At 53.5% G+C, this 14,355-nt stretch overlaps 1 protein-coding gene across 7 annotated transcripts in view; it reads left to right on the forward strand.

The window, feature by feature from the left end:
- The first annotated feature begins 29 nt into the window (after nucleotides 1-29).
- LOC100550253 (ankyrin repeat and fibronectin type-III domain-containing protein 1-like) overlaps nucleotides 30-14,355 on the forward strand; it is a 134,255-nt gene continuing 119,929 nt past the window's right edge. Inside the window, exons 1-3 of one of the 7 annotated variants that reach the window (XM_085237142.1) lie at nucleotides 30-1,798; nucleotides 11,921-11,981; nucleotides 14,155-14,283. In XM_085237142.1, the coding sequence (XP_085093268.1) occupies nucleotides 11,956-11,981; nucleotides 14,155-14,283 (155 nt within the window). In that variant the 5' untranslated portion in view covers nucleotides 30-1,798; nucleotides 11,921-11,955. Of the gene's footprint in view, nucleotides 1,799-8,861; nucleotides 8,902-8,946; nucleotides 9,091-9,346; nucleotides 9,485-11,920; nucleotides 11,982-14,154; nucleotides 14,284-14,355 lie in introns of those variants that run through there. The other 6 variants (XM_085237139.1, XM_085237141.1, XM_019620578.3 and 3 more) reach the window with 6 other exon arrangements.

The raw sequence follows: 14,355 nt of genomic DNA on the forward strand, positions 1-14,355 counted from the left end.
TCATAGAATCGTAGAATTGAAAAGGACCGCAATGATCATCTAGTTCCAACCCCCTGCTACGTGCAGGGTCGCCAACCAGCAGACCAGGCTGCTCGGAGCCGCATCCAGCCTGAACTGGCTGACAGAGCAATCTTAGGGACAAAAGGGGTGATTTTAAAAGATAAAGGCTGTTGGAGGAGGTAAGAGAACTCCCCATCCAAAGGACCGACAGCGGACCGACACTGCACAAGAAGGACACCAGGTGACATCAAAGACTGCCAAATAAGGCTGTATCTGCTGGGCAGTCATTGGGGGTGGAAAGGATAATGACTTTGAGGGTGTAATGAATATGTAAAACATATGAAAATATGACCTGTTCTCAAACAATTAACCGAGGAAAAGTTTTTTGGGGGTTAGCCCAATGCTACCCCAGCGCTGCCTGTCAGAATACCTGCCAAGAATAAAACTTCTGCTGTGAGGTCTCTCCACATCCATTTCTTCAATTCAAGATGCAGGCTGTTACTGTGTTGGCTTCTGCTCAGGAAGGCTGAGCCTTCAGCTCTGTCAGTGCCATGATGTAGTGGTTGGAGCTGATGATTTGCCTGGTTTTCCCATCGCTTTACTCACAGAGAGCTGCATCCGAAGCTTTGTCTTCAATGTGGAGTTCACGCGTGGCTGCTCCATGCAGCGCTGTTCTGATGCTGGCTCACAGTGCTGACACCACAGCTAGGCATCGGTAACGATGCGATCCAGGACAACTGTCAGCATCAGACTTTATCATTTCAGTAGCAGTGACAGACTTCATCTTTCTGCTCCTGTATGAGCATCAGTGGGACCCACCTGGCACAGACTGCAATCTTCCAGCATTGCCACCACTGTTTCTGATGCATGTTCTGCTCAGTCCTGCTCACGATGCTCTCATTCTCACAGATGAGGCACTCCTCATTTTGCGGTGTGACAGCTGTGCACGGCCATCTGGAACGTGCCTTGTCCTCACCACTGCTGAAACGCACCACAGACTGCACCAGATGGGCTGCCCTTTCTCCTGATGAGGTTTGACACCAGCCCTGGCTGCGGGGTGGAGTTGGACCACCACGGAGGGGCCCTTCTCCTTCAGCACAGCGCCGTGCTGCAAGCTGTGGGAGAACTCCCAGGTCTCGTTAGGCATCTGCAGGCTGTTAGAATTTAAGCAATTACAACCATCCATAAGGAGGATCAGACTGCTGTGCTGTAGGGAGACCCGATCTGATCTCAGCAGCTTCTGCATCGCATCTCCACATCTGGAAGCACTGCAGCAGGCGGCCCCTGTGGCATCAAAGTGTCCAAATGAACCCAGCGCGCAGCCACAGCGCTGCATGGGCAGCTGGATGCTGCGTGCCTCCCGGGGCCGAGGAAGCCCTCGAGGTTGATCTGTGCCTGCTGGGAAGAAGGACCGGGGTCCCTTTGTGTGTCAGCAGTGCCACAGACCGTCCCGTCCCTTGCCTGGAGTCGCTCAGGGCTGGGTGGCACAGCCCACGGCACTGGGAGGTGGGAGGGCGGCAGCGGTGCTGGGTGAGCCGTGGAGCCGCACCGTGCCGCAAGAGCTGGGCGAGGTGGTAATTAGCAGTGGAGAGCAGGAGCTTTCTGACAGATGAAAGCTCTCTGCTGCCACATGTAGCTCCAAACCTGCCCGTGGCAGAGCCCTGCTGCCTCACAGCTTGTGTCCTTGTGCTGCTCTGTGCCTTTTGCAGAGCCCTGCGGCCGGGCAGCTGCTGCACAAACACAAGAACTTTTCCTGCTGGGTGCTGCCTTTCCAGTTGCTCATCTGACACGATCCAAGGTATCTGTCTCTGGTATTTTTTTGCTGATAGCAGCTCATGATGGAAGGGGGTAACGAGCAAAAGGTGACGTTCTGTTCATATAGCAGTGTGTCGTGGCCCTGTGCCGACCTGACCTACTGGCACAGCTTGGCACACAGCGCATTAATGCCTGGACTGAGCGATGGGGTTTTTGACTAACAGAGCATAAGCTGGCATTCTACTTCATGTTATTGCTTGCTGGGGTACTACTGGGTCCTGTGACATAGCACGCATGCTAAATGGCATTGAAACAGGTGCTAAGTGCCACTTCAAGGTTTATTTACAAAAGACAAGTGGCTTAAAATACCTGTGTAATGGAGAAGTGGCAGTTGCTCTTAGGCACAGCTCTGCCAGCTGCCACGAAGGCTGCTCCGAAAGTAATGCCTCCTATTTCATTACATTGGCCCACAGTGTCAGAGGCAGATGGTGGTGGGATGGCAGTAGAGGCTGAACGTTCCCACCAACACTCTGTTACATTTTGTTGCTGTGTGACAGACAGCAGCAATGGGGAACCTCTGACAGAGCGACGTCTGACATGAAGCAAAGGTGTAGGATTGAATTTTTTCATGCAGAAAACATGGCACCAATTGGCATTCATCAGAGCTTCTGAATGCTGATGGAGGCCAAACAGTGGCTGTCAGTACAGCGAGGCACTTGGTGGTGCATCTCAGTGGTGACAGTGATGTGAAAGACATCAGTGTTCCACAAGGCCACGCAGATCTGTATTCTTGGTTCAGAGCTGGTGAAAATGCACAGCTAATGGCAGTGACTGTGTTGAAAAATAGTGTTTGGTAGCTGAGGATTGCCTCTGTCAAATGGTGTCACCGTGCTCTGTTTATCAGCTGTAGTTTCCATGAAAATAAATAGGAGGCGTTACTTTTGGAGCAACCCATGTATTTTCAGGACCTGCGATGATGATGTGTTTTGCGTAGGTGAAATGTAGAGGTACAATGTCAGCATTCACTGCTTATGGTTGACAGGTGCCTGGTGATATCCTGTGATCTGTCTTCCCTCATTACTGACAGCCCGGCTGTCAGACACCCAGCAGCTCATCAATAGAGCTGTCCGGAGCCTTGGATCTCCTGCTGAGTGCCTAAAGCTCTCTGAAAACCCAACCCAGAGCCCATCATGGTCAGATTCCTTAGGGCAGAATTCAAGCAGGCATCATGCTTGGATGAAGTGGGGGGGAGGGTGCGAAAGTAGGAAACAGAAGCAGAGCAGACTCCCTCAAAGCAAACTGATTCTTCACCCAGTGCTGGAAAGCCTTAATCCTGATAGACAGAATGATGGTGCAATTCGTCACCATTACACCTACCCAGTCTTTATTGTGTGACACCAGCTGTGCTCCTCCCGTGTGCTGCCCATAGAGATCACAGCTGTCTGTTGAGCTGACACAGCTCAACACTCCTCCCTGTGTGTAGGAGGGTAATGTGCTATATAAACCCGTCAGCCCATGGGGAGATGCCTTAAGGACCGAGGTAACCCAGAGGCACTCTTCTCTGGGTCCCAAACCATTCTTGTTTGCTTAGGGAAGGAGAAATCCTCACAGCAATTCCAGCATAAGCCTGTGGATGTTGCTGTGTGGCTGCAGAAATGCATAGCCATCCAGAGATCTTATTCAGCTCTTGTCATCTCTTTGGAGAAATACTCCAGGAAATTGATTCCCAGACCCTGCAGCCAAAATCCCTGCGGAATCCTCCCAGCTATCAGCAAGATGTGCTGGGAAGGGGATGCAAAATGTCCTGGGAAGGCACCGTCTGCAGCTGGAAGGGGAGGATGGCTGCATGCAGTGGGGCTCACGGCTCTCTCTCTGCATTCCTGTGCAGGTTGGCTCTGGCTCTCAGAAGAGCTGCTTGGCCCTGTGGGTGGAAGGAAGCGAGGCACGGCCTTGTGTTGTGCTGCTGACAGGTTTTGTGGTGCGCTGCAGCATCATTCCTCTGTCTGGATAGGCACACTTAGTGCTAGCAGTCCCATCAAACCAGGCAGGTGACAGCTGTACCTGTGGGAAGCAGAGGGTCGATCCCCTGCCTGGGGAGCAGACGTGGTAAGGACACTCACATTAGCATGTATTCCAAATCCTGGAGCTGAGCTGAGCTCTTGGCTCACACTGAGCAATCACAGCATCCCTCACAGCTGTTGGAATGTGGAGGGTTCTGGTCCCGTTGCGCACAGAGGGACCTGCACACTAAGGGGTCTGTGGGGCTGTTTTACCCTTAAGGCTTTTTGCTTGCTGATTTACAGCCTGGGAAAGCACAGCCAAATGGAAACCTGAGGGCTGCTTCCTTTTGGTCCTCCTGCACGGGGGGAATATGGGTCTGCTGTGGGGCAGGGAGCAGCAGCCCGTGGGCCTGAGCTTCTGACACTGAGATGGTAGTGAACTGCATGGGTCTGAGCCCCGTGGGGGATGGAGGGCAGCAAGGGCCACGGGAAATCTTCTCTTGTTTCTCTCAGACCCGCTGGTAAAGCATAAAACAAATTTATGTTCTCATCTACTGCTGTAGCACCGGTGGGTAAAGGCTAAAAGCTTGCTGGCTCTCTGCTTATTAGAAGAAGTTCAAACGTGGGGCGTATGTACCTTGGGGATGAGGCTTGCGAGGCAAACACATTTGTTCCCAAATGTTTTCCTTCCAGTTAGAGGAACACCAAACCTTTCACTTCGGTGAGGTCTGTCTTTTCCCACCTGGAGATATTTCTGCTGGGATGTGAGTGATGTTCTGCTGTTGTGCTGTGCAGTGCGATGGAGGAACCACAGCTGGGCTCAGCCTGGATGCCCCACTGCCCTGAATGGGGGTACAGTGAGAAGGAAGAACCCCCAGGCACCCGTACAGCAGCACTAACAGAGGCCAATCCGTCAGTGTTTGTGCTGTTCTAGTAGCAAATCCAAGACAACAAAGCCAGGGTGTTATAAAATGCTTTTCCTAACTGCTCTTTTATTGTTCTCCCTCTTTAGCTAATCTGGACTTAGAGGAGAAGGGAAATGTTGGTTCTGAGCACTGCCCCCGTCTCTTCTGCACTGTATTGACTGACACTGGAAGGGGCTGCAGTAATATATTTAGGTTTTAATGAAGCATTTGACATTGTTTCACAAAGTCTTCTGTGCAAAGCTGATGAAGACAGGCTATATGTGAAAGCTAATGACAGAGAGGATCGTCTCAGGTGGGGGAAGGCATCTTCAGTTTCTCCAAACATTACTGTCAGATTCAGATCTGATTAATCAGGTCAGATTAACATCATCTTTGCTGCCAGTCTCAGACAGGAGCGTTCAGCTGCAGGCCATCAGCTGCACAGGTGAGAGCGTTTGATGAGCTGCATCCTGCTCCCCGTGGGCAGCAATCACGCTCAGAGCCAAGCTCACTGATTTGCTTTATTCAGTCTCATCTGCCTCATCTGGAATTCAGAAATTACCACCAGTGGAGACTGGAAATCTCCTTTTCATTGCCCCCAAACTTGATTTAGTACACAGGACAGAACTTTTCAGCTAGGAAGATGTCCGAGTTCAACTGCCCGTGTTTCATCCATGGTGCATTCAGCCGAGAGTCTCTTTCCCATCAGTCGATTTTGAACTGCTCCAGACACACAGACACACACACATCATCCTAGGAGGGATCTCTGCTCGTTTCTCACACTCGGGTTCTCACTCCATCTGCCAGAATGCATCCTCGCATTCACTGACAGCTTCTCACCCTGTTGGCGAGGCCAGGGTTATCAGGCAGCTCCAGCTCTCACATTCACCCTCAAAAGCTCCATCTGCTCTTTCTGAATGGCAAAAGAATGCACGTTATTTTCTGAAGAATCTCTGGAAAAGAATACCATTGGTGAGGCCTTGGGTCATCCTGGGAGGGCCAATGCTTCCATCTCATGCCATCCTCCTGAAGCAGCCGTTCTCCACCTCTCAACCATTGTCACACTCCTTTCACATCCATCCCGCATGCCCTGAGACACAAAGACTCCAATCAACAGTGGAAGCAGTTCTTAGTTCTTAACAGGAGGTCGTATCAGCCTGCAGGTGAAGTTGCTTCAATTTCCCTTTGTACTTGGAAGCAGGCACTGATTAAGAGCCACCAGAGGTGCTGCCTCCCAATCAATGGCTGTAGCTTTTCCCAGTAAGCTATTGAAAGATGGGCCAGCCACCCTTTTGGACAGCCTTCTGATTTCCTCAGGTAATTTGCTTGTGCCCAACTCTGTAAGACCACAGCAACTTTGAACTGCTGTAGTTTTGATCACATCAAATGAGACGCACCGCCAGCTCAGCATGGCTCACAGCACACAAACAGGGGCTCCTGGAGCAGAGGTGGCCCTGCATTCAGGTAAAGGCCTCCTGCCTGCCGGGCAGCTGGGGTGCCAGCACTGCATTCCCTTTGCTCGGCCTTTGGTGAAAGGCTCTCCTGAGTTTGTGACCCTGGGAAGTGTTAAACAGCTCTGCTCCATGTTTGAGATAAGGACCAACGCTGAGCAGCTGCACAGCGATGGCCCCACCAGCCCTGAGCCCGTATACCAGGCTTGGCTGGGCTGTAGGGATGGGAGAGGTACTTCTGTTGGGCTCTGTGTTGGGTTTAAGCTGTGTTTGTGCTGCAGACCCTGAGACAGCTTAACACGCATAAGCTGTCAGACCTCGCGTTTTTCATCAGACCTGAAACTGGTTATTTTAGAAATTACTGTTAATTGCTCTCCCTGACCAAGAAGCACAGCTCTTAGATCAGCTCTTCATGAAGCGGGTGCCATCCATCGCTGCATCTTAAGTCTGCTCATTAGGAGCTGCCTTCGTTACTGACCATGCACGTCAGCTGTGCCTGAAGGCCTGGAGCTGGAGCCTCAGCAGCAAGAGGAGGTATGAGTCAAGGGTTTTGCAGCTGGGTGTAAAACCCTACGCTGCCAGTTTGTACAAAGGATGCCTTGTAATGAAGGTGCAGTCCGGTGAGCAGAAGGCGCAGCCCAGAAGTGAAGTGAGTGCATCAAATAGGATGAGCCTCTGTCAGCATCTCATCTGCAGACCCCGATGGGGACTGATGTTAGCTGTGCCTGAAGACCCCCCTGGATGGTCTGCCCTGGAGGTGATGTCCCCTCTGAGCCCGTGTCTGTGCAAGGGCAGCTGCTCCCCATCCCCAGCTCAGCTGTACAGCCAGGGCAGGCTTGGCTTCACACATACAGAATGTCAGGGTTTCCATCAGCGGTGTTATCCTTGCTCTCACGTTAGGCAGTGATTTATGGCACAGAGAGCGTGCAGACTCTAAGAAAGCAATGTGCTCTGCAGGACTGGTGGCCACCACGCTGCTCTTCTGTTGCAGGGTAATTGCTCTTTATGAGGACTGGAAAGCGAGAGACTTTGAGCATTAATACAGATCATTAATTACAGCCTACTGTTTCACAGCTGATTTGGAGCTGCCCGAACAGAGGTCAAGTCGTTTCGTCTTGCCGTGCAGAGAAGTGATGTAAAGTAGTGAGAGTGGGACGGGGTGTGCGGGTTCTCAGATGCCAGGAACGGCACACTGATGGTCCAAGGACCATCCCTGCTCAGCTCTGTCAGTGATGTGGAGCTGAATTGTGGACAAAAGCACAGGCAGTGACCCCGGGCTGTGCAGCTGTCCTCATGGGAAGCACGGTGTGAGGAGCAGGTGCCCTGTGGGCTGCAGGCAGTGCAGTGCCAGCCCCCTCCCTTGGCACACTGTGACTGTAGCTCTGCAGGCACTGCAGGGTCGGGATGCATGCTCTGTGCTGTGTTTGCAGGCTCAGCCCTCCCCTGGCTTGGATGCTTTGTGTCAAGGGTAGAAAATGCTTTCCTTCCTTATTCAGTGCAAGCCTCAGGCGTTTTGGCCTGGGAGCTCAGCTCGTCCCACAGCTTCGCTGCCAGATGTGGGCCTGTCGGGAGTTTTTCTGTTTAATCATACAAAGAAAAATGTTATTTGTGTTTCCCAGCAAACGCTTTCACTGTGCTATATCTCCTTAGTCCTAGAATATTGTTTTTCCCTGCTGAATGATATGGTTTGCTCTTTTCCAGCCTCTTTTTCCAGCTCTTTTCCAAGTGAATGCTAACGCAGCTCCTGGGGCTGCACATGAGCTTGCTTACCTCTGCCTGCTTCTGCAGATCACCAGGCAGAGCCTGTGGCAGGGGTATCACTGATGAAATGCAGCTGCGGGGCTGGCAGTACAGGCTGTTCATTCAAATCATCACTGTTGGAGCGTTCTTAGGATTTTTTAACTCAGAGGAAGCGTTCTGCAGCCGCACAGCATGGCAGGTGGATGGGCACAAACCAACTGCAGGACCAGGGTGCTCACCATTCCCTGCCTGCACGTAACACTGTTGCATGCAGCACATTCTGGACTGCCTTGAGCAGAGAGGTGTGGTGCACGTATCCTCCCACAGCTATTACCCCCTTCATTTTAAAATGCGTTTAAACAATAATTTGGAACCATTAAAACATATCCAAAGCATTTTGCAAGGCCCAGTGCCCTGTTGCCTGCTGGGGACCCTACACAAGATTTGGGGGCAGGCTGCAGGTGAGGGTGGCAGCTGGGATGCGCTATCAACTGCAGCTGCACCAGCAGTGAAATGAATAAGGGAGGGTAAGGGAAGCGGCCAGCATGGGCTGGGGAGGGGGAAACGTGGGGAAGAGCAACAGCCCTCAGCCAGGAGTTTGCTCTGCAGCTTCACCTAGAGTAGCAAGTTTTGCTATCCCACCGGGACCTTGGGGCCGGCACGTTGCTGCAATGCACATAAGACCTCAAAATTGCAAAACTGCGCATCCTACACGGAGCCCACAGCGTACATCAGCACAGCGGTTCTGCAAATCTTAAAAAGGAACGTCTGCCTGGGGACTTCGTTTCGTTCTTTGCAGACGTCTCACCGCAGGGGACTTCGGGGTGACCGCTCAGAGCAGCCTGCAGCCGGGACCGCCTGCAGCTCGGGCCGCACCTGCCCGCTGCCACCGGCGCTGCTCGGGGCTGCGCGCTCCGCTCGTCCGCCGGCACCTCCGGCGCTGGGATGTAAGGAGCGCTTCCGAACGGCTTTCGTTGAGCCGGGGAGGAAGGGGGGCGGGGGGGAGCTGAGAAAAGGAAGGGAAGCGGAGCAGCGCAATCCCGAAGCACGGTAAGCGCGGCCGCTCCGGCACCATCCCGAGCCGTCCTCCGGCCGAGCATCCCGGGGCGGGGCTACGGGGTTGCTCCGGGGCTGCCCCCGCCCCGCTTCCTGCCCCGCGCCCACCGGGGCTCCGGCAGCAGCAGCAGCAGCGTGCGGGGCCGGCTGCGCCGCGGGAGGGCGGAGGGACGGCGGAGCAAAGTGAGCGGGGTGGGCGCTGCGGGTCCTGCTGCTCCCGGGCGGCTGTTGCTGCTCCGCCGCTTCTGCTGCTCCCCCGCTCCCTTACGCCGCCCCGCCGCTTCTGCACCCCGCCATGGCTTTGGTTGCTCAGGCCCTGCGCTCCAGCAGTCCGCGGTTGCAAAACATCTCCTGGCTTTCCATCACGCTTTCCTCCTCCCTCCCTCCTTCCTCCGCCCTTTTTTTTTTTACTTTTTTTTTTTTTTTTCCCCCTCGTCCTACACTTGGAGCGGCTAATTGGATAGCAGAGCAGTAAGTGCAGGAGCACGATTACTTCATGCTCTTGCAATGCGGCGCTGCTGCCGTCCCTCGTGGAAGGGCTGAGCCGTGTGCCGCCCGCTCCCAGCCTGCAAGAAAGGTTTCGTTCTTTGTGCGGCTTCGGAGGGGATCTGTGCTTCTGAATGGGGCTCAGCGGATCCTGCGGTGCTTTCGGTTGTGCTCGGGGGCCTCCCTGCCCGGCAGGTTCATTTCATTGCCGGGGCTTTCTGGTTTGGTTTCCAGCAGATTTCCGTAGAAAATGCAAAGTCTGGGGACAGAGTGGGGAGGGAGCCCTGGCTCTGCCTCGTCCCCATGGAAGTTCTGCTCCTGTCTCTTTTTTTCCCGCTGGGATTTGGGATGCTCTGCTTTGCTCTGCTCTGCTCTGCATGCCCGGAGTTAATCGCACCGCGGCACGCGGAGCTGCGATGCGGCCCCTTGAAGCCTTCCTGCACCTGCGGGCTTTGGGGCTGCTGGGGAGCTTCGTTCTGCCCTGCAGGGATAGTGCTGTGCAGTGGGAACTTCCTATCACAGCCTTTGTTGCAACTTTCCGTATCAACCCAAACTACTTCTGATGTTGTGTATGTGTACATATATATGTGTATGTATATATAGTTTAAGTTGCATGTCTCATTTAAAATTACAAGGGCATCTGTCCCCTAATAGTTGCACAAATTTGCTTACATCCCTCCTCCTCCCCCTCTGCAAAGTGATGATCCAGATGTATTTTGTTACTAGCAGAATCCATTCAGTTGCTTCCCAGAGTGAGGGCACCTGCAGTTGTCCCCCACAGCACCAGAGATGTGACCATCTCAGGTGGAACCTGAGAAAGTGCAAGGAAAGTGCTGCATTCTGTGTCTCCTGGGCTGTCTCCTGCAGCACGGCTTCTTTGGGGAGGATGGGGGGAGCATTGCACAGCACAGAGAGGTCGTGTGCATCTCGCTTGCAGTGATGTCAGCGGGGAGCAAGTTTTGCTTCTGGCTTCCAGAACTCATAGGGCAACGTTTTGTGTGTTCCTACGGGATAACGAAATGGGGATAATTAAATTAAGAGTCAGAAAAATGTGGCAGCCGTTATGCCAGTGGGTCTTTTAATTATCAGCCCTTTACCTCCAGCTTGAGAGCAAACACTCTTCTCGTTAGCTCAGAGGATTTAATTTTCTAAGAGGGCAACCCGTTGCCATTTGCACAGTGCTCAGCTGCTGTAGTTCTGTAGTTCTTGTTTCCAGCCCTCTGCTTGGCAGCAGTGCTCACAATGGGGGCTGCTGGAGCAGAGCTGGGGCTGGCAGTGTGCTCTGTGCAGTGCATGGGGGAACCCAGACCCTTCCCCACCTCCTCAGCCCTCCTCTGGATGCTCTCTGATAGCTGTATGTCCTGGTATCACAGAATCACAGAATGACCTGGGTTGCAAAGGAGCACAGTGCTCATCCAGTCCCAACCCCCTGCTGTGTGCAGGTCCCCAACCAGCAGCCCAGGCTGCCCAGAGCCACATCCAGCCTGGCCTTGAATGCCTGCAGGGATGGGGCATCCACAGCCTCCTTGGGCAACCTGTTCCAGTGCCTCACCACCCTCTGGGTGAAAAACTTCCTCCTAATATCCAACCTAAACCTCCCCTGTTTAATGTTTAAAACCATTCCCCTTGTCCTAATACTATCAACCCATGCACACAGTCATTTCCCCTCCTGTTTGTATGCTCCCTTCAAGTGCTGGAAGGCACCCAGACCTGCACTCAGTGCTTGAGGTGCTGCACCAGTGCGTGGACACAGCAGTGCCTCATGAGAGCCAGAGTGCTGCTTTTGGGGATGCCCAGAGATAAGCAGAAGGGCCGTGAGTTGGGGAAGAGAGATTGGTGCAGTGTTGTTTTTGGATGTGTGGCAGAACTTGTGGTGTGAGATGAGCTGTGGGTCCCAGGTTGTGTTCCTCCACTTCAGAGTATCTGTGTGTGGGGCTGTAGAGATGAGAAGGAGAGCTGGGAGAGCTCTGCAGCACCTGTGGGTGGGTTTGGGGCCTGGGAGCTTATGGAGAGCCAGCAAAGCACAGAGGCTTCCAGGCTTGGAGGAGGGTTTCCCTATGGAAGGAGCAGTAGCCTGAGGGGACCAATGAAATGCAGAGAGCTGAGGACTGCTTGGTCCTGAGGTGGGGTGAAACTTGTGCACAGCCTGAAATGTTTCCCTGGTCCTGCTGGGCTCCTGTGGCACCATCCTGCCAGCTGCTGGGTCCTGCTGTGCAAAGCAGTGTGCTGGCAGGCATGGTGTTGCTCTTTGTGCATTGCTTGAGCTTCTGCCAAGCTGTCATCTCTTCCTTTCGCTACCTGGGACTTCAGTGTCCGTGCTATCCCTGTTCTGGGCATTTGATGTTTGTAAACCCTCTCCCCAAATCTTGCTCTCCTCCCAGGGCCTTTTTTTGCCTGCAGCTAACATGCTTCAGAACACCCAGATTAACACCCTGTGAGCCTGCAGATTGCTGCTGTGCTGGGATCTGATCTGGGGCACGTGTGTGATGGATGTATGCGGTATAAAACCCTGCTCTCTTATTTGCAGAGTGCACCCAGTGCCAGCAGCACCGCCTGGTACCCATGCTGAGAGAGCCTCCCGTCTGCAGGTAAGTGTACGGCAGCTCTCTGTCCTCATCTCGTTCTCTGCAGTGTGCAAATATGGGTCAGAGTCCATGAATCCCTCTGAGATGTTTGTTCTGCTGCTTCCCCTTGTGAGCTCTCTTTGCTATATTTCGGAGCGTTGTGAAAATGGGAAGTCCTCTGGCTGTGCTCAGCTGCCTTGGATGCTCTTCTCTCCTATTTCTTGCTGCAAGAAACATCCCTTCAGCTCAGTACGGTTAGGGAAATTGGATTAAGATCTTCCGTAAGTGCTTTTTTAGGGTGGTAAGTTGAGCCTGTGAGATGGGGAAAAGCATTGCTCCCAGGAGCACGGTGGTAAGACCTTTGTCATTAGCAACCAGCGAGTGCTGGGAGTGCTAGTGAGTGGTGGGGGCAGGGTGCAGGGTGAGAGGGACTGATCTGAGGACAGCTGTGGCTTTGTGACCGATGGCCATGAGAAGAGGAGAGGTGTTTGAGAGCTCTGGGTTGGTGGCTCCATGGGGTGTTTCATGGGGTTGTGAAACATCACAGGGCCCTGAATGGCAAAGTCTGTATAACTGCCGTGGGGTTTTACTGTGAGTCTGGATGTCCAAAGTTGTTCTCTTCATTGAAGAACAGGTGGTGCTTGGATTTGTGGAGAGGGAGGAGGGAACGGGCAGTACTGGTCTGGGTGCTCTGAGTGCCAGCGCTGCGGCTGCTGCTTTGGCTGGGCCAGGAGGGGCTTCCCAGCTCTGTGCTGTGCTCTGTGATTCCCAGGGAGCAGCGCTGAGGGTGCCCACATGGGTTCCCTCCTGAGCAAAAAGGTCTGTGGGAATGTGCTAGGCTTCTTTATAAAGCAGTTTGGGATCTAGAGAAAGGCATCACTGTGTAAGAGCAAAACGTTGTCAGCAAGCTAAACACGTCGTTAACAAGGTCAGATCATTACCCTGCAACCAAATTAGTTTGTTTTTGCTCTAATCAGGTTTAGTAGCTAGAGTGCTCCATAATTACTTGCGTCCTTAGGAAAGAGCTGGGGCAGCGTGAGCATCGCTGCAGCTCTGCGGGAGGGCATCCTTCCTTCCAGGTGTGCGATGAGCCCAGAGCCAGCTGCCAGCTTAGGTGTATTTTCCCTTTGCTTTGGGGGTGGAGGGGGGGGATGTTGTATCTGGTCTTGGTTGTAGAGCTTGCAATTGCTGCCGTGAGAGATGGAAGGTGATGGTGGAGCGGCGGTTGCAAGCTGAGGAGGAGCTGGCAGGGCAGTGATTGCTCATGGGCGCCTTTTTGGCTTGGCGCAGGAACCAATGCATCGCTGCAGCATGCAGGCCTTAGTGACGTTGCATCTGTGATGTAAACCTGAAGCAGAGTTGAACCCACGTGTGGGTGCTTTCGGTGAGGTGCCCCATGACTGCAGGGCGGCTCTTGCTCACGTAGTAAGGTGATGTTTCTGGGGGGCTGGGAGGTCTCAGCTGCTCCTTCCTGGCCAGAAGGTCTGCAGTGGGCGGCTCCCAGTGGGCGCATGGAGCTGTGCTGGGGGCCCCTCCTGAACTGACTTTTGAATTTCCCTCATTTTAATGCTGGTGTGATGGAACGAGGAGAGCTGTGTGCGGCACAGCCCCGCTCGTTGGAGATGTGCATTTTGGCAATTCTAAAAATACCTCCCGCTCGCTGAGGCTTGTGTGGGTAACCATGGCAATGCAGCTCCGGCAGCAGGGTTAAAAACAGTGGCGCCAATTAAGGAGGAAAACGGAGCAGCAAAAGCTCGTAAAACCTCCAAGTTTAATACTAATAAAAAAGAGAGCAGCAAACACTATGCGTGGTGCTGCGGGCTGTGTGGTTTAAACAATTCCCTTCTGCTCTGAGAGCAGCACAAGTGCATGCACAGCCCTGCTGAGCGCTGCCTGCTCCGTGCCATGAGCCCTGCTGTCCTCGGGCCCTGCAGGTTGTGCACACGTGGGGTCCTAATGCTGGGGGGATTGGCAATGGGACTGCTTGTCCTGGAGCTCCTGGTTCCAGGTTAAGCCTTCAGAGCTGCTTCATGTGTGCGTGCAGGCAGCAAGAAGGCAGCTCCTGCTCTGGGCAGGGGTGCAGCGTCTCCAGGTGCGGTGCTGCCAGGCGCTGCGTGCAGCTTTGTTTAGGGCCCAGGGAAGGAGGTGTTTAGGGAGGCAGGATGAAATGAAAGCTTTTTTTTATTTTTTATTTCAGGAAATGCCAACCCTGCTTCTGTGCTACTGTCACTTTGAAGCGATGGCGTGCTTTTTATCCCAATGTGTTTGGAAGGACGCTGCTGCTCTTTGGAGGGCGCCTGCTGCTCTGGTTGGAGCGAAGCAAAAGGTGGCTGTGTGTGACATCACCTGGGGTCAGCGGCTCCTCCTGGCACGCCGGTTATTCATCTCCTAGAGCAGC

The sequence above is a fragment of the Meleagris gallopavo genome, chromosome 16, assembly GCF_905368555.1.
Source record: "Meleagris gallopavo chromosome 16, MGAL_WU_HG_1.1, whole genome shotgun sequence".
In the NCBI taxonomy this organism is placed as follows: Eukaryota; Metazoa; Chordata; class Aves; order Galliformes; family Phasianidae; genus Meleagris; species Meleagris gallopavo.